The sequence below is a fragment of the Carcharhinus amblyrhynchos genome, chromosome 23, assembly GCF_965287045.1.
Source record: "Carcharhinus amblyrhynchos chromosome 23, sCarAmb.v2.hapA, whole genome shotgun sequence".
Classification (NCBI taxonomy): domain Eukaryota; kingdom Metazoa; phylum Chordata; class Chondrichthyes; order Carcharhiniformes; family Carcharhinidae; genus Carcharhinus; species Carcharhinus amblyrhynchos.
The window spans coordinates 29,759,091-29,784,551 of NC_137346.1; the positions used below are offsets into that span (position 1 = coordinate 29,759,091).

The window sequence follows — 25,461 nt, forward strand, 5'->3', positions numbered from 1 at the left end:
CATTCTCCTCATATCTGTGTGGGTTTCCTCCCACAGTCCAAAAGACATGCTGGTTAGGTGCATTGACCATGTTAAGTTCTCCCTCAATGCATATGAACAGGCGCTGGAGTGTAATGACCAGAGGGTTTTCACAATACCTTCATTGCAGTGTTAATGTAAGCCTACTTGTGTCACAAATAAATAAAGCAATCTGTACTGAAAGTTCCATTGCATGTCTTCTATATTGTCGTGGTGATTGACCCTTACTCTGCTGTGTTGCCCTTAAAGGAACAATCACTGCAGTAAGGTAAGGTTCTATTGTATTAATTATTTCATCCCTACAGATCATGTGATTTGACAGTCCCTGAACATATTTTACTGATAATATTGTCCAATTAACCTTGGTTCCCTGTCCAAAGGTGCTATTATTAGCTGAATCATAGCAAAGTCCCAGAATGCTCAGTGGCATGCCCTGAGCCAACCTCAACCAGAATGAGGATTTAAACCCCGTGCTGTTGGCATTAATCTGATCCACATGTTAGCCAGTTAATCAGCTGAACCAACTGGAGGCCTCCTTCAATCTACTGTCATCCAAAATGAAAAGTTTGAAGACTAACCTAGCTCAATGGGCCAATTGGTTGTGGTAAAGTTTGTTACAGCCCAAAGCATAATTACTGCCTCCTAGTACCTTATTTAGATTTAATGGCCAGGAAGTTTCGAAGATGGCAGGGGTTTACAGTGGTGGATTACAGCATCCGGGGTTGCCCCCAGGAGCCACTGACCCAATCAGAGGGGTGGCAGCTCAGCAATGCCACCCAGATTGGTGGCCATTGCTGGGGCTACAGCTAGAGGATAAGGGTGCTTCAAAAGACATGCACCCTCAAATTAAGTTAGTGTGTCTGAGGTTGCCGAAACCAATCAGGCCTCCTCCCCACCCTGCATGGGGTGGGAGTGTGAGGGTTGTTGAGGGCAGATAGTGCCAACGCCGCTGGGATAGCCATTGCTATCAGAATGCTCAAACACAAGGTACTGCCACAAAGCCCAGAGAAGCTGTCAGGGTTTAATTCAGGCCTTTTCTTTCCTTTCTTAAAGTTCTACTCTTACCCAATTCTCTCCAATGATTCATGCTATAGTGCTGGTTTACAAATTGTGGTTACTTGTTTCTCCTCAAATGTGAATTGGCATAGTGAATGTTAGCAGTCTGCTCAACCAGTCCTATCCTTGGACAGTGTCTCACAAAAAAAAGACTTGCATTTATAGAGCACCTTTCACAACTGCTGTGCGTCTCAAAGCACTTTACAGCCAATTAAGTACTTGTGAAGCATACGCTCTGTTTTAATGTAGCAAATTCAACAGCTAATTTGTGCGCATCAAACTCTCGCACGCAGCAATTTGATAATGATTAGCTATTCTGTTTTTGTGATGTTGATTGAGGGATAAATATTTGCCAGGCCATCTGCTCCTCTTCAAAATGGTGCCACGGGATCTTTTCCACCCACCCAGGAGGACGAACAGGACCTCGGTTTAACATTTTATCCAAAAGAGGCTACCCCTGACATTGCAGCGCTTCTTCCAGACTGCACCTGGGCGCTGGCTTGATTTTTGTGCTTTGGTCCAGGAGTGGAAGTTGAATGCACAACCTTCTGACTCGCCAACTGAGCAATGACTGGCACACAGGCGGGAATTTCTGGGGTAGTACGGTGGCACAGTGGTTAGCACCGCTGCCTCTCAGCGCCAGGGACCTGGATTCAATTCCTGTCTCGGGTGACTGTGTGAAGTTGGCACATTCTCCCCATGTCTGTGTGAGTCTCTCTGGGAGTTCCAGTTTCCTCCCACAGTCCAAAAAAGTGCGGGTTAGGTTGATTGGCCATGCTAAGTTGCCTCAAGATGTGTAGGATAAGGGGATTAGCAGGGTAAATACCGGGGTTAGAGGGATAAGAGTGTGGTTGGGCTTGTTGTCGATGCAGGCTCGATGGGCCGAATGGCCTCCTTCTGCACTGTAATGTTTCTATGAATAATCAAGTGAGAGCTCTGTGCATCATTCTTAAACACCAAAGCCACCGATATTTTGCCTTAGATCAACTCTTGCAGGACAGAAAAGGGATTTTGCGGGATCTTCAAGGTTTATTTGACTTGGTAGCAACACCAAAACGTATGCTTACAAATGCAATCAGGTTACTAAGCGATGGAAAAAAAAAGCAGCAGTGGTGTTTTTGTCATGTGTTCAACAGTAGTTACACAGCAGAACAAATGTTGCTGTTGACCATATGTTGACCAGTGCTCAGAATTGCAGTACCAAGTTACCACGATAAAGATTTTGCGGTTGTCTTCAACAATGGTGTCAGCTGTTGCTTACACTGACACTTGCCCACAAGCTGTCCATGGGCTTTTAGACTAGAACTTGCTGTAATTAGAAAGCCATTTTAGTCTGGTGCCCTCAGAATTCTGGGACAGGGTGTCCTAATCAGCTTCAAGTTACTGAGCGGGGCAGAGCCTGAACCAGGAAGTGTTGTTTTTAACTATGGTGCCAAGTCATGTGCATGAAGAGAAATGGAGAAGGAAAGAAAAATGGAATGAAGAGAGGTAAATGAGACAAAGGGGATATCTCCAACAATCTCAAGGAATGAGACTCCCATTAGTAAAAGTTAATGTTCAGGGCCTGAGAGATTGTTTGCTACTACAGGAGACTTCACATGCTATCAAAAATTCACTTGCGTGGAAATGACCAAACCCTAACTTTTCTGGTATGCATCTATACTGCAAATCAGAAACTTCAGTTTCTTTATTAAACCTTTATCTTAAATTTACTTTGTCAAGTTAGTTGTTTTATTGCTTACGGCTGAAATATCCTTACTGCCGGATAAACACAAGATACATCTTGGAATGTTGTGCCATGTTAAATGTGCAGTATCGCTGCACGTTTTTGTTATTATCCTCCTGTAAATATCCACTCTCCTTCCCTCCCCTCTCCTGATTGCAAGACAGTTTTCCCCTCGCTGAGAGCATTTATCATCAAACCAAACTGCTTTATTGAGCTTGCCTTCCCCAAATGAGCCCAATTGGCTCGGCTGAAATGGATTCGGACTTTCTGGCTTGACCCATCAGTTGCAATCTTTCAAATCTTAGGGTGAACGAGAGCTGCGGTTTTCTCTCTCGGATTTGCATATCAGCTCGCAGTGAAGGTACAAGTGTAATTCCTGTTCCCCCCACCCCCTCACTCCCCTTACTGAGAGGTTCTGATTTAGGGGAACCTGAGGAACGACAGCTGCGTGTATAAGAACTGAAGGAGCGCAGTTGATTAAATCATCATCAAGTCAAGACCGCAAAAAGTCAATTCTGCTTCCCGTCTTCAATGATCTTCTTTTATCTCCAAGTAATGAGGTATGGCACTTTTACATCGAGCAGTATGCCGGGTTGTATTAACATACTCCATCTGCTTCACAAGTCAGGGAAGTCATTTCTGTGTGCTTGTGTGGAGGCAATCAAAGCAATTTGGTAGAAAAGGAAGAGAATGTCCCATTTTTAATGGATCACAATACCATTGAAGAGATTTCCCTGTTTAAAAAAAAATACAGTTTGCTTTTGAAGAATAAAAAAATGCACTTTCAATGAAATTGCATGAATGAGACATTTCAATCGGCGCTATTCTGTAAAAAGCCATTTGGGAAGGCATGTTGCCATTTGTTGTGTCTGTGCAGACAGTGATACTGACAAAGTAAATTGTATGAAAGGTGCATATCACCCCGCATTTTTTAACAAAAAATAAATTCAGCATAAGCTTTGCAAAACTGTCATTCTGCCACTATAACAACTTACAATTCATAATTTGTGTTCAGTTGCACAGCATCTGTGTGGCACTTCCTGCAAGCTCTTCTGGCGTTGCCAAGCCACATAGAACACAGTTAGGATGAGCACAGTTGACTGAAATGACAATAAGGAAGCAAGGTCAAGCATCAAAAGAACTTTGCCACTGTTCTCTGGGATACCCTCATTAAATCCCTCTGACTTTCCCACCTTCATCCCTGGGGGAAATTCAGAGCGGATAGAGGAGGAGGAACAGGGAAGATGCATTTGCACCCACTTTGAATTGACCAAACCACAGACATGCAAAGGTTTCCATTGAAAACATGTGTGGGCCGCGAGCTATCACTGTCGGTGTCCGCTCCACGTCTTCTGCTTGGATCTCAATGTGCAGTTCTCCAGTGGAGCAATCTGAAACAATCCAATCATTACCTTTTACAGAGCAATTGGTAAGAAATACACTCATATCAGTGTCTGTAGGACTGGTTCTTTTCATTAAAAGGCAAGACTTAAGATGTCCTCGGTCTGATAGCCCTGGGCTTTATAAAACTAAGAAGGAGGATAACCATATTGTATGAAGAATGATGGGGTGGGGGGATTTTTGCAGTACACTTCACTTGACAAAATGCTGTTGTGCTATTGAAGGTAGCTCAGTACCTACTAAATTACTGAGCTTCCTGGATTGGAGATTGATTTTTTTTTCCCCCTGTATTTTCTCTTTAAGTAGAGGCCGACAGCTGAGCATGTTCAAAAATCTCCCAAATATGACTGCACTTTGAAAGTGAGTGGGTATTTAATTTGTAATTGTTATTTCTGGTTATTGAAGAATGGTATGCTGGCAGTGCATGGTGACAGATTACTGATTCAAATCTCTGGCAGGGGTAATGATTGGCTCATGTGGAATGCTTGCACAAGTAAGTTGCTCCATGAACTTCATTGACAGAAGTTGTGCCATTCTGAAAATATATACGTTTGATAGATTGGAGCAATTCATGTTTGTGATGAGAGGCTACCTACTGCAAGCAAATGTATGTACAGAATATATTGATCTACACGACAAAAGGAAGATGGATCAGAGAAGAGTATTGTATTAGTTAAGGCGATATGGGTCAGTTAGAAAGGCATTGCCTCCGTAAGTACAGCTCCTGTCTAAAAAATGCACTTGGGTCCCAGACTTGCAACTGTTTGAACTGTTTTGCACAATTCATTTTATTGCCTTTGCATAATTTATGTGCTGCTGAAGATCATCCATCTCTGCCAAGCAATGGGCGCACTGAGCTCTTGAGGGGACAGAATTGTAAATTCGATGGCATGCTCCTGGCGCGCTGGCTGCAGGTCAGCAGAGAGCTCCTGTGCCAGAAATTGAGCTGGTACCTCCGAGCCTGCAAAGTCTCCAAAGCAGCAGAAGCTTTGTCGGGGGCCGAGTGTGCTGATGGTGGCCAACTCGCAGCCTGTCAATCTCCTGTTGGCTGCAAGGGAAGCATATGTCTGGTTTTCAGCCTGCTTACATAACGGCCACTAACACAGCTCGCTTATTGGCTGGACGCACCGTTCTGGAAATGAAGCTGTTTGCCGGCTTTGAACCAATCATCAAAAATTGGCAGAGCGACACGGAGTCATTCTGGTGGGCTGAAGCTCCTGTTCAGAATGTGCAAGGACAAATTACAGATGCACAATGAATGTGACTGAGTGACTGACAATAACTGTCAAGGAATTGAATCGTTCGTCACTTCATAACATTTTCACTTTGATAATTGATTGGGTTACATATACATTCTTGGCCACATATCTCACAGTGGACAGTTTTACTGTGGTTAACCAGATTATCTATCAATCATCATAAAAATTAAAAATATAATGGCTGATTTTTCATCATGCTCTTTATTTAAATGAGGTTAATGCACACTTAATAAATTCTGGGTTAATCTTCAAGTCTGTGCTAAATTGTCTGTTTGTTGACAATATATTTGGGAAGGAGAAAATTATCCAGTTTCCCAACCCTGCACCCCCTGCCCCCTACCATCACCTGATCACTACACAGTAAACTGTCCTTGCTGAAAGTGCATGAGTTTTACAGTCCCGCCCTTTGGTGCAATTTTACAGTCCCGCTGCTGGTGCAATTTACAGTCCCTCCCGCTGGTGGAATTTTACAGTCCTGCCCTCTAGTGCAATTTTACAGTCCTGCCGCTGGTGCAATTTACAGTCCCTCCCGCTGGTGGAATTTTACAGTCCTGCCCTGTTGTGCAATTTTACAGTCCCTCCTGCTGGTGGGATTTTATAGTCCCTCCTGCTGGTGGAATTTTACGGTCCCACCCTCTGGTGCAATTTTATAGTCTCACTCTCTGATGCAATTTTACAGCCCCTCCTGCTGGTGGAATTTTACAGTCCCTCCTGCTGGTGGAATTTTACAGTCCTTCCTGCTGGTGGAATTTTACAATCCTGCCCACTGGTGGAGTTTTACAGTGCCGCCCATTGGTGGAATTTTACTGTGCCGTCCCCTGGTGGAATTTTACAGTCCTGCTCACTGGCAGAATTTTACAGTGCCGCCAAAGTCAGTGGATGTTTGAACTTCTCGCTGCACTTTATCGCCCTGCCCCCTCTGCAAAGGAGCCATTCACTGGCTATTCTTGCTGGGGTTTCGTAACGGTGGGGCAGGGATGTGCATACAGTGGGAAGTCCCTGTTCACAGCAGTGGGACCTTCTGGTCCCACTGCTGCCCAATGGTGAAATGTCTCCTCTGCTGCAAATAGTAATGCCAGGGGGTCAGGAGATCTTACCCCATTGTGTGTGGATGTCAGGAGAAGACTGAACTGTCAGGAGTCCATTAAAGTCAAACAAACTGACAATGGTCCAGATCAAGACTTGGGCGAGATGCCCATTGGGATAGACAAACCCAAGGAATCAGCACCTTTTTGAATGCCGAGGAAGGGAGGATGGCAGGTAAAATTGGCAAAAGCAAAGATGTTTAACCAATTGGAAATGCTTTTGGTCTGTTGTTTTTTTTAAAATGAGATGAATTTTAATTGACAACAAATGTTTCATTATTCCAAATGGTCAATGATGATCTGCTCTAATATATCAAATTAAATGACAACTGACTGAATGTCAGAACATCTAAAAGACTCGAAAATATCTTCAGTTGCGCTGTACGAATAATAGATTGGAGGGGCACAGGAGTGTCAGGTCAGCAGCTAGTCTACATTCAAAGCAAAACAGTCTCTATTTAAGCCCATTTTATGAATGGACTAAATACTGAACCATTTGGCCTGAGCTGGGGGCAGCAATAAACTTCAGCAACTTAATGTAGTAACAGAATTTTTTTTGCCAAACTGTATGACACATTTCAGTGTTTAATTAACACCTAAGTAATTACTATAAATGCAATGTAATTGGGTCCATTCATTTAGGGAATATTTATATATTAATGATTTTCTTGAAAGTTTCATTGACTTAAAGCCCTTAAGTTCCTTTTTGCTTGGTGAGCATTACATTCAAGTGAAAAACAAACAAAACTAAAGACCTCGAGTGGGATTTTCTGATCGCGCTCACCCCAAAACTGGAAAATCCCACCTGAGGGCAACAGACCTTTGGATGGTCCAGCCCTGCCCGCTACACTTCCCGTGCGGGAACATTCCATCCCATGAGTCCATTGCACACTCACCCTTCCTGTTAAATGGCGCAACGTACTGTACCATCTTCCCCAATCATTAGCAAAACTAGCTTCTCGTAGAGACAAGGAAAGGGAAGAAAATATATTGCCTCCTAAGGAAATCGAAGAAACTCTAAGAGCAAAGTAGTCCACGATGCATCATCAGATATGCCTGGACGTGTGTCCTTTACACGAGCAATGTATCCTAAGAGTAATGTTTCCATTTTATCACTGCTGCACATTGTAGTGACAGCTTAAGTGTGTTTTCCGCTACAGCCTACAAATCTCTGTCCTGTGCTGTAGCCTCACAGCACTTATTTTGTATTCCCGTCATTCAGCTTCCTTGGCATCTTGGCTTTTGAGCTTTGTTCCATTAAATATCTTCCCTTTTTTCTGCAAGTTTCTCAACTATCCAGATCCCTTTTCAATTGGCTCACTTCTTTGCCACAATTTACAATCCCTTCCAATTTAATACCAGTGGTAATCTTGGAGAGTGTTGTTCCAATTCTTTGCCAAATGGCACAAACACCACCCCACTGAGGTTCAATCCCCACTCCCCCGAGGCCTGACAACTCCCCCACCGTGAGGCATGGTACCGCCATGCACACGAGGCCCAACAACCCAACCTTAAATTCCTGTCCAGTTGCCTCATGCACTTGCCTTCTCCTGATCTATCAAAGGACCCTTAAATATAGCAACTGGTGGTGTAACAAACGGGGTTTTGGCATTCTTCCTTTCAACAAAGCTGTATTCCAAAATCAGGCCTGGGGGTGTGCTGCACTACTCTGTAATCTTTCCTGGCCTTAGTCGGAAGACTAGGTGTCTTTAGGTATACAGTCTCTGTTATACAACAATCTATAACGCATCTTGTACTGTGTATATCTCCATTAACTTGATAAACAACTTAATTAAAAAGTCAATTGGACTTGCCTCATAAATGTGCCACTGGCCTTCCCTATACGCAGACCTTTCTGCTTGTGAGGAAAGATCCTTCATTTGCTCCGATAATTTACATCTGCAATGTTTACTTGAAAATGTTAATTTATTACAGCAGCTAATCACTCCACGCCCAGGCCACAGTGCCCAAGCTGAGCTGAATCTAAATTCTTACTTTGTATGCACAACTAACCTTTACAAATGATTCCTTTCTGTCAGAGGAAATAAACCAACATATCATACAGGTTTTATAATGCCGCAGCCATTTTTCCTGTAATGTTGCCATAGTTAGCCTACTGCTGCAGTACAAGTGTAAAGTTAAGGAAGAATCAGTCATTGGCATTTTTTGATTTGATTTGATCCATTATTGTCACATGTATTAATATACAACGAAAAGTAATGTTTTGTGCAGGCTGCACAAAGCATACCGTATGTAAAGAATGAAGTAAGTAAGTCTTAGCAGATGAAGGAGCAGCACTACGAAAGCTAGTGGCTTTTGCTACCAAATAAACCTGTTGCACTTTAACCTAGTATTGTGAGAATTCTTACTGTGTTTACCCCAGTCCAAAGCTGGCATCGCCACATCATGACTATCATATTTTTTAAAACCAGGGTTGTGATAATTTCTAAGTGAAAGTTTTTGCGTCTATGATTCCACATTTTTTTTTGAACGCCATCGAATTTCAGCCAGTCAGAATTATCAGCAGTCGCATCTTTGCATAACACCACTTTGGGGCTCTTATTCTCAAATGAATTGGAACTTTCTCAATCAGAATTTCGTATAATAAAACTGATTCTAAGGTTACTTCATTTTCAGTTTGGTAATTATTTAACCTTGAATCTCTTAGTATTGTTGTGCTTCCACTGTTTGCCAAATGCTGGTGGTGCAAGCTGATCACTCAAATAATTTACTTTGGGTTTGAGCAAAGAAAATTACAGTACAGGAACAAGCCCTTCAGCCCTCCAAACCTACATCGACTAGGCTGCCCGACTGAACCAAAATCTCCTACCCTTCCAGACACTGAGCCCCTTTATTCCCAACCTATTAATGTATTTGTCAAGATGCCCCTTAAAGGTCACTATTGTATCTGCTTCCACCACCTCCCCCAGCAGTGTCTTCCAGGCGCCCACCACCCTCTGTGTAAAGAACTTGCCTTGTACATCTCCTTTAAACCTTGCCCCTCGTGCCTTAAACCTATGCCCCCCAGTAATTGATTCTTCCACCATAGGAAAAAGCTTCTGACTATCCACTCTGTCCATGCTCCTCATAATCTTGTAAACTTCTATCAGGTCGCCCCCTCAACCTCCGTCGTTCCAGTGAGAACAAACCAAGTTTCTCCAACCTCTCCTCATAGCCAGTGCCCTCCATACCAGGCAACATCCTGGTAAACCTTTTCTGTACCCTCTCCAAAGCCTCCACATCCTTCTGGAAGTGCAGACACCAGAATTGAACACTATCTTCTAAGTGCGGCCTAATGGAAATCACCATTTTGTTTTCCATATTTTAACAACCAGAAGGAGGAATGAGCAAGCAGCTGCAGCAAAAGTTGTGGAGAATTTCTCCATAGTCTACTGTGCACTGAGAGTAGGATTGTATTTTGCCTTTCCCATTCCTCCTCTATCACATCTCCCCTCCACCCACCCACCTTTCCTTTATTGAATATTGACAAGAGCCACTCTGTTCAATCCTGTGAAATGATTCCGATTTTAAGGGAGTTTCTCAGTTTGCTCACAGGAGCTGGACAATACTTACCAATATTGAGGGGTGGAGTTTGGGAGATTGATTTCTTTTAAGTCCAGTTAATTCTCTCTCATTTCAAAAGAAACAGTCAGTGTGTAGCATTTTCTGCTTTTGGATCCAATTTCATGATTGCATTGAGCACATCTTGTTCCTTTTCATTGACCCGTCAATTACATCAAGTGTGCTTGTTTGCACGTCTTTGACTTTAATTTATTTTGTGAAAGAGAAAGCACTTAACGTTCAGCAGATTCACACCTTAAAATCCCCAATTCAGGACAAAGAAACAAACTAATGAAGCTCTGACTCACCTTGCCCAATAATGTTGCTGGAGGGTCATTAGCTTGTGGCGGCTCTGTTGACACTTTGGGAAGGTGTGAGTTTTAATCACCTCTGGTTGGTGGACATTAATACTGGTATATCTGCCGCTGACCAGAGTTGGTTGTTTCTTCTGCCAAGTTGCAGCATTCCAGCTGAACCTCAATGAAGAGAAAAATACCATCATGTTTATTAACTCTCATTGAAATAAATGCTCCTAGCGTTTATCAATTCCTTCTAATGTCTTTTTCCCTCTTTTTCTTTCAGTGCGACAGCGAAAGTGACCCAGATGAGAAGGTAAGATTACTTTTTTTCTCAATGTCAAAGGACCTATGTCAATATTTATGTCCATATCTTCTTTTTGGAAGAACATGTACAAAATTTAATTTATAAGAAAGATGATTATACATATTTTCTTTAATTTGGATTTTATAATGTTTTGAAAGAAGGTTTACACCAGTTGATTTGAAGGAAATGCTACCACAAAACCTATATGCAGTCTTGGAATATCGTGCAAATTCGGTGGGACTATAACTTTCAGAATTGACCGGTCTGGTAGGATTTATGTTGAGTTCACTGTCGGCTGCAGCAGCCTATACAGACAAAATCCAACACACAAGGCATGATTTGCATATGGTGCTGAAACTCCGTCAGGCTCGCCTTATCGTACCTGTGAGGCTGTGAAAGAAGTATTATAGAATTAAATAAAAGTCACGTTTGAAAACAAGTAAATCACTGAGGTTGGGGGATTGTAGCCTGGGATGGTGTTCACAAAAAAATAATCATAATTATCATTTGAAGGCAAGCAAGGTGAAAATTGCTTATACTTATCACATTGCTTCCAATTAATTTGAATCGGAAATGTTTGGGGATTGTGAAATCCTGTTCATTTAATAATAATTGCATTTTGTGCCGCTATCTAAATGAGTTTGGGGATTAGGTGCTGAATTGATTTTCAACTGTGTGTGGCTGTGGGCCTAGATACATTGAGATTACCCGCACCTTGTCTGCTTTGTTTGTTTCTGTGGTGAAAGCATTGATGGCCAGCGTGCGTTTGCTTAATGAGAACGTCCAGTTAGATAACTGCATTCTATTGTGCCATCATACTGTGCATTTATACATTAAAAACCGCTTGACCTTTCCTGGTTTATCAAAACATAAAAATAAAAGTACATTTTGATCCACCTGCTTGCCTTTAATATTGGATGAAACAGTGTTGAAATGTGGGATATATGTCTTATTTTTCCCCTCATAATTAAGTGACTCGCTGCACTTAACAAAGCTCTATTTGAATTGGACTTAACTTTTCCTGTCTTGCCCAGTTCAGAGACAAATTCTGGCACTCGTAGTGCTTTTGAGAATTTGTTTGCATCTAATTTCAAGAGCTGTTGTCTGGCTCCTATAATTACACAGGTTTGAGCATGAGAACTTATAGATATCCCTGAACATTTCAATTATTATCATAATGGTATTTTATTTGAGGAACACATTTGCAGCCCAAAGGCTTGAATTTTAGGGTGATTTGCATATGTAGATGAACTAATCTGGTTAAAAATGCATGGGCATGTAATAATCGTGTAGTAATGAAAATAGGCAAACAAATTCAGCAGGTAACAGGGAAAGATAATGTTGAATCAAAACTGTATTAAAATTACAAACCAATATAACAATCTTGGACTCCAGGCACTGAAGTACAGACCAATTTCATCATCTAAGAGCTCATTTGAGGACTGAAGCCATGTAAGGAATTGAGCCTAGAATGCAGGCTGGAGAAGTAGGTTGTTCCACACAATGCAGAGTTCTGAGCAATCTGAATGATGCCTAAATATAAAGTTGTTTTCAACTATAACTATTCATTTTTCATTTGACCCTAAAGGAAGTATTTTCTCTCTTGTGGAGTGTAGCAGCGTGCCTCAAGTATGGCTTCCTTCCCCATGTTTTTAGGCTCTCAGTCTGATAAAAGTTAGAGGGCAGATTCCAGGTTTTCAAAAGATCGGGACACCGTTTTTAAAGAGTGGGATACCCATGACCCATTCGTGGTGGGAGCAAGGACAATTGTAACAGGAAATCCAGCTGGTGTAAAGCACATTTTGGACTCCTGCAGGATTCCCGCTGCCTATCCCACACCTGTATCATTAGAGGTCTGAAGGACATGGTAAAAGTGGTTCCCAAGATGTGAGGAGGCAACAGAATTAATGAATCATTTAGTTGCAAGGTGAGGATGCTGCTGGTAAAATGTTGATTTGAATAGAGCTCAGTGGCAAGAATTGTTAAACCTTAGCCTAGCGGGAAAACCTCCTCCCTTTCTGAGGCCAAATAATGCATTCTGCTATCCCATGTTGAGGAATACGGGATAGGATTAAAATTAATATTTGATCACCACCCCAAATAACTCAATTAATAAAGGTGTGAGGCCAAAGTGTAGAGAATAGAGCTCCTCTGTTTGATTCTTGCTTTGTGCTAAATTGGCTGATCTTTTGCTGGCCTAGCAGTAGAGACACTACAGGCCATCACCAGTAACAGGAAGAATCAGCCTGCGTTCCCATTCCTAATTACTATCCGATTATTCCTGCAGGAAAGTGCTGTCATTGAATCATACCATCAGGCTTCATTGTGATGACCCTTACTGCTAATTAGCTTGCTGGCACTCAGTCTCTTAGTTTACACATGAATGGCCACTTGGATGAGATACCGTGGCTGCCTGGTGTTTATGGGACCGTGCTCCAGCCTTAGTCAGCAGAGGGAGAAGTCAAGATTTAAATATATAATGTTTCTCTGGAGCCGCTGTTACTCACATCAATACTCACAGGGACCCTTTGTTCAGAAGTTCAGAATGAACAAAAAATTCCAAAAATCACATATTACCTTCTAACCCTTCCACTCTGATCTTCTATAAGTGAAGATCGGAGTGGAAGCGTGTTCATTACTTTGACTGCAGAAAGTTAGTTCAATCTAATGAAGCAGTTGCTCATCACCTATGCCACTGAAGGTGGGTGGAGATGGCGTGTGTCTGTAAACAGTACATCGCCATACACAATGTGTGAATTTGATGCACAGATATAATATGGTTCAAGGTAGAGCTGATTACTTTTTGGTGAGGTTGCCTTTGCAGATCCTGGAATGATTTGAAAAATCCACTAATATGAAGAGGTGGGAAAAATTGACTGATTTCAAAAATGCTTTTGGGTGTTTTAATTGAGAATGTTATTGATTATTTTCATGTAATAGATTGTCTCAGCTATTGCACTTGAATTTTGTCACAGCTGTCAAAATGTGAGCTGAGTTTTCAGAGCAGTTTATTGAACTTGAATTGGCCAGAAGACTTCTCAGTGAGATGGAAGCTCTTAACAACAAGATTTGTTTATTTAACCTTGAAGTTACTGAGCATCAAATAGGCTCAAGGAGGAGTCGTGTAATTGTAGTTACATTGATACAGTGTGGTAGAGTTATGCACTCTATTGAGTGCCCGCTCTGGTTGTATGATAATGATTTTTCCTGGAATCTCTGGAATGTAGTTCGACAAGTCAGGACTTTGTTGAACGCTCTGCAGGCTGGCAAAGAATCTATGGGATGCAGAATCCGCTGTGGGAACATCTTTGGGATGCAGTGTGATTGACCAGGAATCAGTGGGATGGCTTGGAACATACAGGATACAAGAGGAGCTGATTGCGAATATGTAACATGCGGTATGGACTGATTAGGAATGTACAGGATTGAGCAATGGGCTAAGTAGGAAGTCATGTGGGCTGGCTCGGATTATGTAGGATGCAACAGATTTTGTTAATACAGGATGCAAAGTTCAATGTTGTTAGGAGTGAAAAAAACATTAGAATGAGCTAAACACATCTTGGGCTGCCCAGAATTCCTGCTTCGAGGGTGGGCTGGCAACGGATAGGCAGAATCCAGCAGGGGATAATGTGTAATCTATGGAAAGCTGATTCTCAACTGAGAATCAATATAAGACAGGGATAGAAAGTAATATGTGGAATGCATTGGGCAGCTAGGAATCTGTTGAATATAATAGGGACAGAACAGAAACATCGGGAATGCAGCAGTCATAGCAAGTTATCTGCAAAACACACCAGGATTTACTTGAGACTCTAATTAATATGTTGGCACATGGGATGATTGTATTGGATAGAGTAGGTTTTTATGAACTCATGCTCATGTTGCAGAGCTTCATTTACCCGGAACATATTTTGAAATATCAGGCTGGAAGGTTCTGTGCAAACCATGGGATTAGGTTTGTCAGTCCTCCAGGAATTTCTTGAAGGCCCCAGGAGTTACAAACTCATCTCCCCAGACACTGCCGTATGCAACCAAGGAGAAAACAAAAGATCAGCGAGGAATTCAAAACACTTTCTTTTTCATTTTCATTGAACGTTTTGCTTTATATACAGATGGAAAAAAAACAGCTGTTTGAATAGTGAGGCAGCCTCCAGGAATACATCCAATTAGACAACTGCCAACCACATATCTGTCATGCCCTCTCTAAGTGCCCTCCTATTTCCCGTGCCCCTTCAGTACCTCCATGCATCCTCCATAGCCACTATTCCACTATCTACTCGGTGCAGAAACTGTGAGGCTATCTGTAACAGTGTATCTGGAAGGCAGCTGAACTGATGGCTGGGCTTTTTCTTTTCTCTCCAAGTGGCCTCATTATGAATGCTTGGTTGAGTTTCCAGAACAGCCAATGGACTCAGTCCTGCAATATTGGCACAGTTTGAAGGCATGCACTGCCTGGTTTTGGATTAACACATTTATTACCTTGGGGATAACCTGATCTTTTTTGAAGAGTTTTTCCAATGCCTGTATGTTTATTTTCTCATAATTAGTAAGTATAACGTGGATTAAGGCTTTTTAATCAATAATACAGTGAATTCTTGTGATTGATAGCTTTACATAGAACATAGAACACTACAGCACAAACAGGCCCTTCGGCCCACGAGTTGCGCCGATCACATCAACACCTATCTATAACCCCCAATCCCATAAAACCCCATATACTCATCCAGAAGTCTTTTAAAAGACCCCAGCGAGTTCGCCTCCACCACCACTGACGGCAGCCGATTCCATTCACTCACCACCCTCTGAGTGAAAAACTTACCCCTAACATCACTTCTGTACTTTCCTCCCCGCACCTTAAACCTGTGTCCTCTCGTAGCGACCATTTCAACCCGGGGAAATAGCCTCTGAGAATCCACCCTATCTATTCCTCTCAACGTTTTATAAACCTCTATCAGGTCGCCTCTCAACCTACGTCTCTCCAGGGAAAAGAGACCCAGTTCCCTCAACCTAACTTCATAAGGCATGCCTCCCAGTCCAGGCAACATCCTTGTAAATCTCCTCTGTACCCTTTCAATAGCTTCTACGTCTTTCCTATAGTGAGGCGACCAGAACTGCGCACAGTACTCCAAATGAGGCCTGACAAGGGTCTTATAAAGTTTATGAGAAGGTAAGAGGGGAAATGTTTTTCAAAGGAATGTAGAATGGCTTTTTTTTTTCTTTCTTCCTGACTGTAGACTAGGTACACAACTGCTCTAAGATAGCATGAGACACATCTAAAAATAAAATGAGTCTGGCTGTATCAAAGTTACACAGAGGGGTTGTGGGAGGGTGGTAGTTGAAATGTCCATCCCAACAATTGAGTCTGCAGTGGTGGGAGTGCTATGCATGAACCAGCTACTGCATGTTTGTCCCGTGCCAGCAAATGTTATCAATAGAAATTGGGGTTGGAGTCCAGAAATAGCTCTTGCCCACCTCCCAACTTGATCCTGTTCTCACATACCCACCCTCAATGCTTTGCTTTATTTTTCAAATCAGGTCCATATTTCCTCGCAGCATCTGGGTAAAGTAGTAGGTAGTTTTTACAGAATGGATTTTACGCGGGATGTATCAAGCTACCTTTCATTTGGTGTACCTTCAGCAGAAATTTATTCCGATGGTTAAAAAGGACAGTAGGAAGAGAGGTAATAAGCCGTGGATAACGAAGGAGGTGAAGGAAAGTGTTAAATTAAAAGCGGAGGAATTTAGAGTAGCTAAGAGCAGTGGGCGAGAAGAGGATTGGGAAAGGTTTAAATGTCAACAAAGATTGACAAAAAAGTTGATAAAGGAGGGTAGAAGAAGCTATGAAGCTGGGCTAGCACTTAATATAAAAAAGGATAGCAAGAGTTTTTATAAATATATAAAAAGGAAGAGGCTGGCTAGGGTGAACGTTGGTCCCTTAGCGGATGAGAAAGGGGACCTAGTGGTAGGGGATGGGGATATGGCTAAGGTCTTGAATAACTTTTTTGTTTCTGTCTTCACGGAGGAGGACGTGAATAATTTGCCGGGTGTTAGCGATGGAAAGGTGGTAGGACTGGAGGGTCTTAATGACATTACTGTTACTAGAGAGGTGGTGCGCGACAGACTGGAGGGGCTGATTGTGGACAAGTCCCCAGGACCGGATGGAATGCATCCGAGGGTTCTGAAAGAAATGGCGGAGGTGATAGTGGATGCCTTGGTGGTTATTTTCCAGACGTCGCTGGATTCCGGGGAAGTGCCGGAGGATTGGAAAACGGCTAATGTTACGCCGTTGTTTAAGAAGGGTGCCAGGCAAAAGGCGGGGAATTACAGGCCGGTTAGTTTAACGTCTGTGGTAGGTAAAATGTTAGAATCCGTCATTAAGGAGGAAATTGCGAGGCATCTTGAAGGGAATTGCTTGATAGGGCAGACGCAACACGGTTTCATTAAAGGGAAGTCGTGTCTGACAAATTTACTGGAGTTCTATGAGGATGTGTCTAGGGCGGTGGATAGAGGAGAGCCGGTGGATGTGGTCTTTCTGGATTTTCAGAAGGCGTTTGATAAGGTACCTCACAAGAGGTTACTGCAGAAGGTCAGAGGACATGGAGTTGGGGGTAGGGTGTTAGCGTGGATAGAGGATTGGTTGTCAAATAGGAGGCAGAGAGTGGGGGTTAATGGGTGCTATTCGGATTGGCGGTTGGTGACTAGTGGGGTGCCCCAGGGGTCGGTGCTGGGGCCTCAGCTATTTACCATTTATATAGATGATCTGGAGGAGGGAACCGAGTGTAGGGTGTCGAAATTTGCTGATGACACCAAGATTGGGGGAAAGGCAAATTGTGTGGAGGGTGTGGAGAGTCTGCAGAAGGATCTAGATAGGCTGGGCGAATGGGCCAGGAAATGGCAAATGGAATTTAATGTTGGCAAGTGTGAGGTGGTCCACTTTGGTAGGAAGAATGGTAGGAAGGACTATTACCTACGTGGCGAAAAACTGCAGCAGGCGACGGTGCAGAGGGACCTCGGGGTCCTTGTGCATGAGTCGCAAAAACCCAGCCTGCAGGTGCAGCAGGTGGTCAGGAAGGCGAATGGGATGCTGGCCTTCATAGCGAGGGGGATTGAATATAAAAGTAGGGAGGTCTTGCTGCAGCTGTATAGGGCATTGGTGAGGCCGCAGCTGGAGTACTGTGTGCAGTTTTGGGCGCCGCACCTGCGCAAGGATATTTTGGCCTTGGAGGGAGTGCAGAGGAGGTTTACTAGGCTGATACCGGAGTTGAGGGGGTTGAGCTATGAGGAGAGGCTGAATAAACTAGGCTTGTACTCGTTAGAGTTTAGAAGAATGAGGGGAGATCTCATTGAGACGTATAAGATGATGAATGGGATGGATAGGATAGAGGTGGAAAGACTCTTCCCGCTCAAAAAAGACAGTAGGACTAGGGGGCACAGCCTCAAGATAAAGGGGGGGCGGTTCAGAACGGAGTTGAGGAGGAACTTCTTCACTCAAAGGGTGGTGAATCTCTGGAATTCTCTGCCCGTTGAAGTGGTGGAGGCTGCCTCGCTAAATATTTTTAAGAAGCGGGTTGATGGGTTTTTGATAAGAGAGGGGATTAAGGGTTATGGGGAGAGGGCGGGAAAGTGGAACTGAGCCACGACAGATCAGCCATGATCTTATTGAATGGCGGGGCAGGCTCGAAGGGCCAGATGGCCTACTCCTGCTCCTATTTCTTATGTTCTTATGTTCTTATGTACGGCTTCCAATAGCTAGCCCATGTTGCTAAAGTGGCCAACCGCCTTTCGGAAGCAACCTTTAATCTGATTTAAACAGGTTCAGACTGTCTCGAAATTTGCCTGGACTGGGCTTAATTGGACCTATGATGAGCAAATTGCACCAGCAACGCAAGCTGTTCAATTTTGACGTTTTTCATTAACAGGACATGAGGCGCACAACAGCTTTCAACAAACTCCGGCTTTATAGGCCCCTGTGTGGTAACTAAGTACGTAACAACATTCCATTCCATGAATTATTGAATCTAATTTGAAATTATATTGGAGACCACCTGTATAGATCACCTGAGGTCTGTGCCAACAATGAGCTGTCTTGACAGATTCACTGCGGTAATGTGAACTGTTAAATTGCTCCTTTGTATCATGGTTTCTTTCCTGTGCTTTGCTCGCATACACAAAATTGAGAAAAACGCTCTACACAGTACCTTGCTGCTGTCTTTAACTCAGGCGGATGTGTCATTTAAATGATCTGTTAATGATGCAAATGTTGCAAATATGTGCCGTTTGTGGCAGTTTGGAAATGTGCACTCCTGTTAATCTAAATTTAAAACAATGAGCGCAGACTGCTGTAAAAATGCCACTCCATCTCGAGGGAATGGCGTTTGTAGATGCCTTTGTTGCTGGTTTCTTTTCAATTTGCTAATTTCTTTCTCCTTGTTGCAAGGCTATGGCTGAGATAATGAACTTGGCATCAGGAAAGCTGCCTTCAATGAAAAGCAGTTTCCTCCTGCTCCCCGTTGTCGGCTCAGTGAATGATTGAATGGTAGTGGGCTGGCGGTGCTGATAGAGCACTGGTGGGGTTTTGGAGATTATCGGGCAGTGATGTGGTTTTGGTGATTATGGGGCAGTGATGGGGTTTTGGTGATTATCGGGCAGTGATGGGGTTTTGGTGATTATGGAGCGGTGATGGGGTTTTGGTGATTATGGGGCAGTGATGGGGTTTTGGTGATTCTGGGGCAGTGATGGGGTTTTGGTGATTATGGGCCGGTGATGGGGTTTTGGTGATTGTGGGCCGATGATGGGGTTTTGGTGATTGTGGGCCGATGATGGGGTTTTGGTGATTGTGGGCCGATGATGGGGTTTTGGTGATTGTGGGTCGGTGATGGGGTTTTGGCGATTATGGGCTGGTGATGGGGTTTTGGTGATTATGGGCTGGTGATGGGGTTTTGGTGATTGTGGGCCGGTGATGGGGTTTTGGCGATTATGGGCCGGTGATGGGGTTTTGGCGATTATGGGCTGGTGATGGGGTTTTGGTGATTGTGGGCCGGTGATGGGGCTTTGGCGATTATGGGCCGGTGATGGGGTTTTGGCGAGTATGGGCCGATGATGGGGTTTTGGCGATTATGGGCCGATGATGGGGTTTTGGCGATTATGGGGCAGTGATGGGGTTTTGGTGATTATGGGCCGGTGATGGGGTTTTGGTGATTATGGGGTGATAGTTGTGCTGGTGCTGATAGGGAACTTGGAAATTTACTTTTAAAAATTGGCTTTGCAAAAAAGCTCTGCTGATCTGCCTGTTTCTCATCCTGCTTTTATGTTATGTTCTGTAACTTCATTTGGAATAAAAGTTCTCATCCTTTCATAGAATTAGAGCAACTTCATAAATGAAAAAGTCGATTCCATTCGTTGTATCATTTTATGCAGCAGGTATCTTAAATTGCAACTATCTGCATAACCCTGAATTCTCCTCACTTTGTTTTTGTTCTCTTTGCAAATACTCATGTTTGTCACTGTTGTATTGTTTCTGCCTTAATAATTACTTTTGGTAAAGCTTCACCAATCTTTTAATTTCTTCCCGTGCGAAAATATTTATTTCTCCTCATCATTATCCCAAACCTGTTGTTTCCTCTTGTTGCTGATTGCTTCCATTGCTTGGCCGATGTTTCATCATTAACGCTTTCAGATCATTTCAGACTTTGGCACAACTCAAGGAGAACCACCTGAATCTTTACTGCTCTATTTTCCACCATTAAAGAGTCTAAGCGTAATACTGTGTACAAGAGTGCTGCAGCGGGAGTGGAGGCCACAGCAGTCACTGCTGAGTGATGTCGTGTTGATAGGTATTGTGTTCTGATGGTGTTCACGCCAGATGGTTCTTCTCAAGTCTGTCACAGGATGATATGGGGAAGGCTCGAAGTCACGTACTCAGCGAAGACGAACGGAGGAGAAACAAAGAGGCACGGAGATTACAGCTCACAATGCTTTTCCACATCTGCTCGAGTATGTTGTTGTTTGCAGACAGCCGTGATATTTTTCTGCATAAATGCGCTGAATGCCACAAAAAGCTTTTTGTTATCCGGGTAAAGAGTGTCAATAGGACCCACAGCGCTGGTCTTTGCCTGCAGCAAGGCTTGTGAGCTAGACCAGAAGTGCTTTTATATTGTGCTTAAAGAGCTCGGGCCTCTAGCTGGGCATTTCTCAGCAGCTCTCTGTTGGGCTGGCAGATGGGAGAATCTTGATGACGACAAAACAAAAAAGCATCAAGGAGAGTGAAGAGGAAGCAATCTTTTAGCAAACAGTGTTGACAAAATCCTTCAAAACAAACCACTTAACCCTGATTCTAGAGGAGATGACAACTTTGTGGCTGCTGTACCACAAGATGCCTCCTTTCCTGACACAGTTCTGATTTCATTCGTCCATGGGCGTTGCTGGCTGGCCAGCATTTATTACCCATTCCTAGTTGCCCAAGGGCGCTTGAGAGTCAACCGCATTGCTGTGGCTCTGGAGTCACATGTAGGCCAGACCACGTAAGGATGGCAGTTTTCCTTCCCTAAAGGACATGAGTGAACCAGATGGGTTTTTACAACAATTGTCAATGGGGGTCATCAGTGGATTCTTAATTCCAGTTTTTTTTTTAAAATTGAATTCAAATCCCACCGTCTGCCTTGACAGGATTCAAATCCGGGTCCCCAGAACATTAGCTGAGTTTCTGGGTTAGTAGCCTAGCGATAATACCACGAGACCTTGGCCGCCTTGTTGCTTCACAGTGACATGACATCCGCTGTAGCACTTAGATGATGAGTTCCTCCTGGCGGTGTGCAGGCCAGCACTGGGAAAGCAATGTCCAATGGAGGATAAGGAAAGTGTGTGGCTGGTAATCGCATTTGAAGATAAATCTAACATTGCTAAGAGGCAAACAGAAAGAACGAATCTGTGATTCAAATTAATGTAAAAAAGAAGGCGTATGCTTTTTATATATAACACATACGGGAAAAAAGAAATGAATCTAATGCAGAAAGAGCTCCTTGGGGTGTAAGTACAGTGTTAAATTAAAGCAGAAAGCATTTGCCTGGTGCTGGTTCATATTACATTTACTTTACTGAAGACCTTAAATAATGCAACAGATTGACCCCAAGATTCAAACACGAATCACTATGAAAAGGGATGTTACTCCCTGGTGCTCTGTTGAATAAGACTCTTCATAAGATATAGGAGTAAAATTAGGCCATGCAGCCCATCGAGTCTGCTCTGCCATTCATGGCTGATGTGCTCCTCAACCCCATTTTCCTGCCTTCTCCCCATAACCCTTCAACCCATTACCAATTAAAAATCTGTCTAACTCCTCCTTAAATTTACTCACTGTCCCAGCATCCAGCACACTTTGGGGTAGCAAATTCCACAGTTTCACAACCCTTTGGCAGAAGCAGTTTCTCCTCAACTCTGTTTTAAATTTGCCACCCCTTATCCTAAGACTAAGTCCACTCATCCTAGAATGCCTCACAAAAGGAAGCATCTGCTCCACGTTACTTTATCCATACCTTTTATCCACTTGGATGTGTCAGTTTGCTCTCCCTCTGTTCTTGTGTAGTGGGTCCACAGACAAATTATTTCCTTATTCTCCTCAATTTCTTTCTGCCTCTTTGAACACTCTTTTCAAAGTGAACCATGGCTCTAAAAGGTGATGTCAGTGCCTTCTGAAAACTCTCCTAAATAGACACTTGATAGCAATTGCTGGCAGGTTACTCAGGGTTCCGACATTTAAATAGCCTCCTGGCCTCATTTTTATCGGATGTATATTTATGTGGGTATTCACATGAATACATTCTATCTGGCAGTGGTGCTGTATGATGATTTGGATGGAGAAACCTATTTTAACTTTTTCCCCATATTCCACCATTGTCTTCATATGGATCACAGATCAACTCGGGACTTCCTTGACATATATGTGTATCAGCACAGTGTAGGACAGATTACAGAATTGCTGAAAGTGTGCTACCTAACTCAGCGGTCCATTATCTCTGTCTACTGCACAATCTCTTCAGTCTCTCAGCAAATATACTGCTTTTCAAGAACAAAACATGGTGCAAAACTTGCTTTGCCATGTGGAGTCGTGAAGCAGATTAAAATATAAAAGGCTAGGCTTGATGCACTCATGAGGGAGAAAGGAATGGAAGAATATGGGACAACGTGGAATGAGATTTGATTTGATGTTTTATTGTCACTTCAGGATACAGTGAAAAATAATGTTTCTTGCACGCTGTACAGGAAAACCATACCGTCATACCGTACAAAGGGAGAAGGAAAGGAGAGAGTGCAGAATTCAGCATTGCACTTGCAGAGAGGGTGAGGAGAAAGATCAGCTTAATATATGGTAGGTCCATTCAAATGTCTGATGCAGCAGTGTTGAAGCTGTTCTTGAGGCATTTGGCATGTGTTTTCAGACTTCAGCATCTTTTTCCTGATGGAAGAAGGTGAAAGAGAGAGGAGTTCTTGATTATGTTGGCAGCTTTCCTGAGGTAGCAGAAAGTATAGATGGGGTCAGTGGATGAGAGGTTGGTTTGCGTGATGGACTGGACTACGTTCACAAAACCATGTTGTTTCTGGCAGTTCTGTTCAGAGTAGGAATTATACCAAGCTTTAGTTTGTTTTATTTATTAGTGTCACAAGTAGGCTTACGTGCACACTGCAATGAAGTTACTGGGAAAACCTCCTAGTCGCAACACTCCAGTGCCTGTTCGGGAGAATTTAACATGGCCAATGCACCTAACCTGTGCATCTTTGGATTGTGGGAGGAAACTGGAGCAGCCTGAGGAAACCCACGCAGACACGGGGGCAACATGCAGACTCCACACAGACAGTGACCCAAGCCAGGAATCGAACCCGGTCCCTGCTGCTGTGAAGCAGCAGTGCTGATCACTGTGCCACGTGCTGCCCTGTGATACATGCTGTGATCCATCCAGAAAGGATGCTTTCCATGGTGCATCTGTACGCTCATTCTCCGCGTGTGTGGAGAATAAACAGTGGCACAGAGTAGATGGGATGAATGGCCTTTTGCTGTGCTGTGGAGCCTCTGCAGTATATTGCAGCCATTTAAACGTGGGATGTCGAGCAACTGCAGACTGCATGCTTACTCAGCAGTATTTGGAACTGCGGCCCTTGATTTATTTAAAGAACAGTTACAAATACTGTAAGGGGAAGGTAGTATGGTTAGCATGGTCAACTTGATGCTCCCCATTTCGCTGAGTCATGGCTTCTTGGGGTGCACTGCTAAATAGGAAGGCTATGTTAAGTGAAACCAAGGTTGCAACCAATTTACCTCTGAAAACTGTCCAGCAAAGAGACACATTGGCAAAATCCTGATGTGTCAGCCTCAAAGTAAATGTTTTTAACAAATTGCCAACTTTTACTACCATGCAAGTTCTCAACATTTTGCTCTGGGATTTAATGGGATAGGGCTTTACTGTTGCAGGAAGAATTCTAAATTAAACTTGACAATCGCAGGAATTGGCTCTGCTGCTGCATCTGAGGGATGCAGATGTAATGGTCCATTATCGAAGTGCTGTTTCATATTTAAAGTGTAAAGGGACTCTAAGATCCATAAACGCAGTCAAATTCAGCATTTTAGACTGTCAACAGGACCATATATTGTGTGGATCTATCACAGGGGACACACTGGCAATCTTTATGATGGGAACATTCTGTACTTCAAGGCACATTTTTTTTGTAACTTAAGGAGTCCCAGCAGCTGTGCACCATAAATAAAGATGAATAATTAGAATTAATAATCAGTTACACATTTTGTGTTGGTTGTTGGGTGGTTGGGGGCTCTGGCTTGTGTTAAGCAGATTGTTTATTCAGCTGTCATTTTAGGCAGTAATCTACAAACGCGTATGACATCAAGTACTTTGCAAATCCCAGATGATTCCTACTTTATCTTCAGAAAGTAATGGGAATTTCAAATGTGTACTTCATATGGAAATACAGCCAGTTTGGCACTAAGTACTTCTCTGACCAAATTATTATTCTCATCTCACCATATAAGTCTAATACAGACATGCGATGTACCAGAGCAAATTCCCACTTGTTCCTGTCAAATGTAATTCCTGAGCCAGGTATGAAATGTTTTCCAAGATTCTGCTTTGGCTTTTGGCAATGCTTGTGAAGTAGTGACGTGCTCAGCCTTTATTTGGGAATTTTAGTTTTGCCATTTCGGCAGCAGAGGGGGCTGGTTGGCTCCGTTGGTCACACGGCCAATGCGAAGTATGCCAACAACGTGGGTTTGATTTCCCATCCGGTTGAGGTAGACTTGGGATCTACCTCCCAGCCCTGCGAGGAAGGCAAGCCACCACTGACAAAAACTGCCAAGAAAATGCCTGCTGATGCTTCATCCTGAGCCAGTAAATCAAGAGCCTGCCTTCGGCAGCGGCACAGTGGTTAGCACTGCTGTCTCATAGCGCTGTGCACCTGATTTAACTCTGGCCTTGGGCCCCTGCCTGTGTGGAGTTTGCACATTCTCCCCATGTCTGCGGGGCTTTCCTCCAGGTGCTCTGGTGTCTTCCCGCAGTCCAAAGGTGTGTGGGTTAGGTGGATTGGCCATGCTAAATTGTCCGTTAGTGTCCAAGGATTTGTAGGCTAGGTGGATTATGAAGTTATGGGGATGGGAAAGGGGTTGGGTCTCGGTAAAAGGGAATAGAACTAACGAGTCATTCAGATGTAAAACATCAGCTCAGTTCTCTCCTCCCAGATGCTGTCAGACTTG

General features: G+C 43.3%; 1 protein-coding gene across 5 annotated transcripts in view; it reads left to right on the forward strand.

The window, feature by feature from the left end:
• The window catches only part of auts2a (activator of transcription and developmental regulator AUTS2 a), a 1,149,797-nt gene that overhangs the window by 791,553 nt on the left and 332,783 nt on the right, over positions 1–25,461 (forward strand). For all 5 annotated transcript variants that reach the window (XM_080210334.1, XM_080210338.1, XM_080210336.1 and 2 more), the window contains exon 6: positions 10,689–10,718. In XM_080210334.1, coding sequence (XP_080066460.1) covers positions 10,689–10,718 — 30 coding nt within the window. The remainder of the gene's footprint in view (positions 1–10,688; positions 10,719–25,461) is intronic.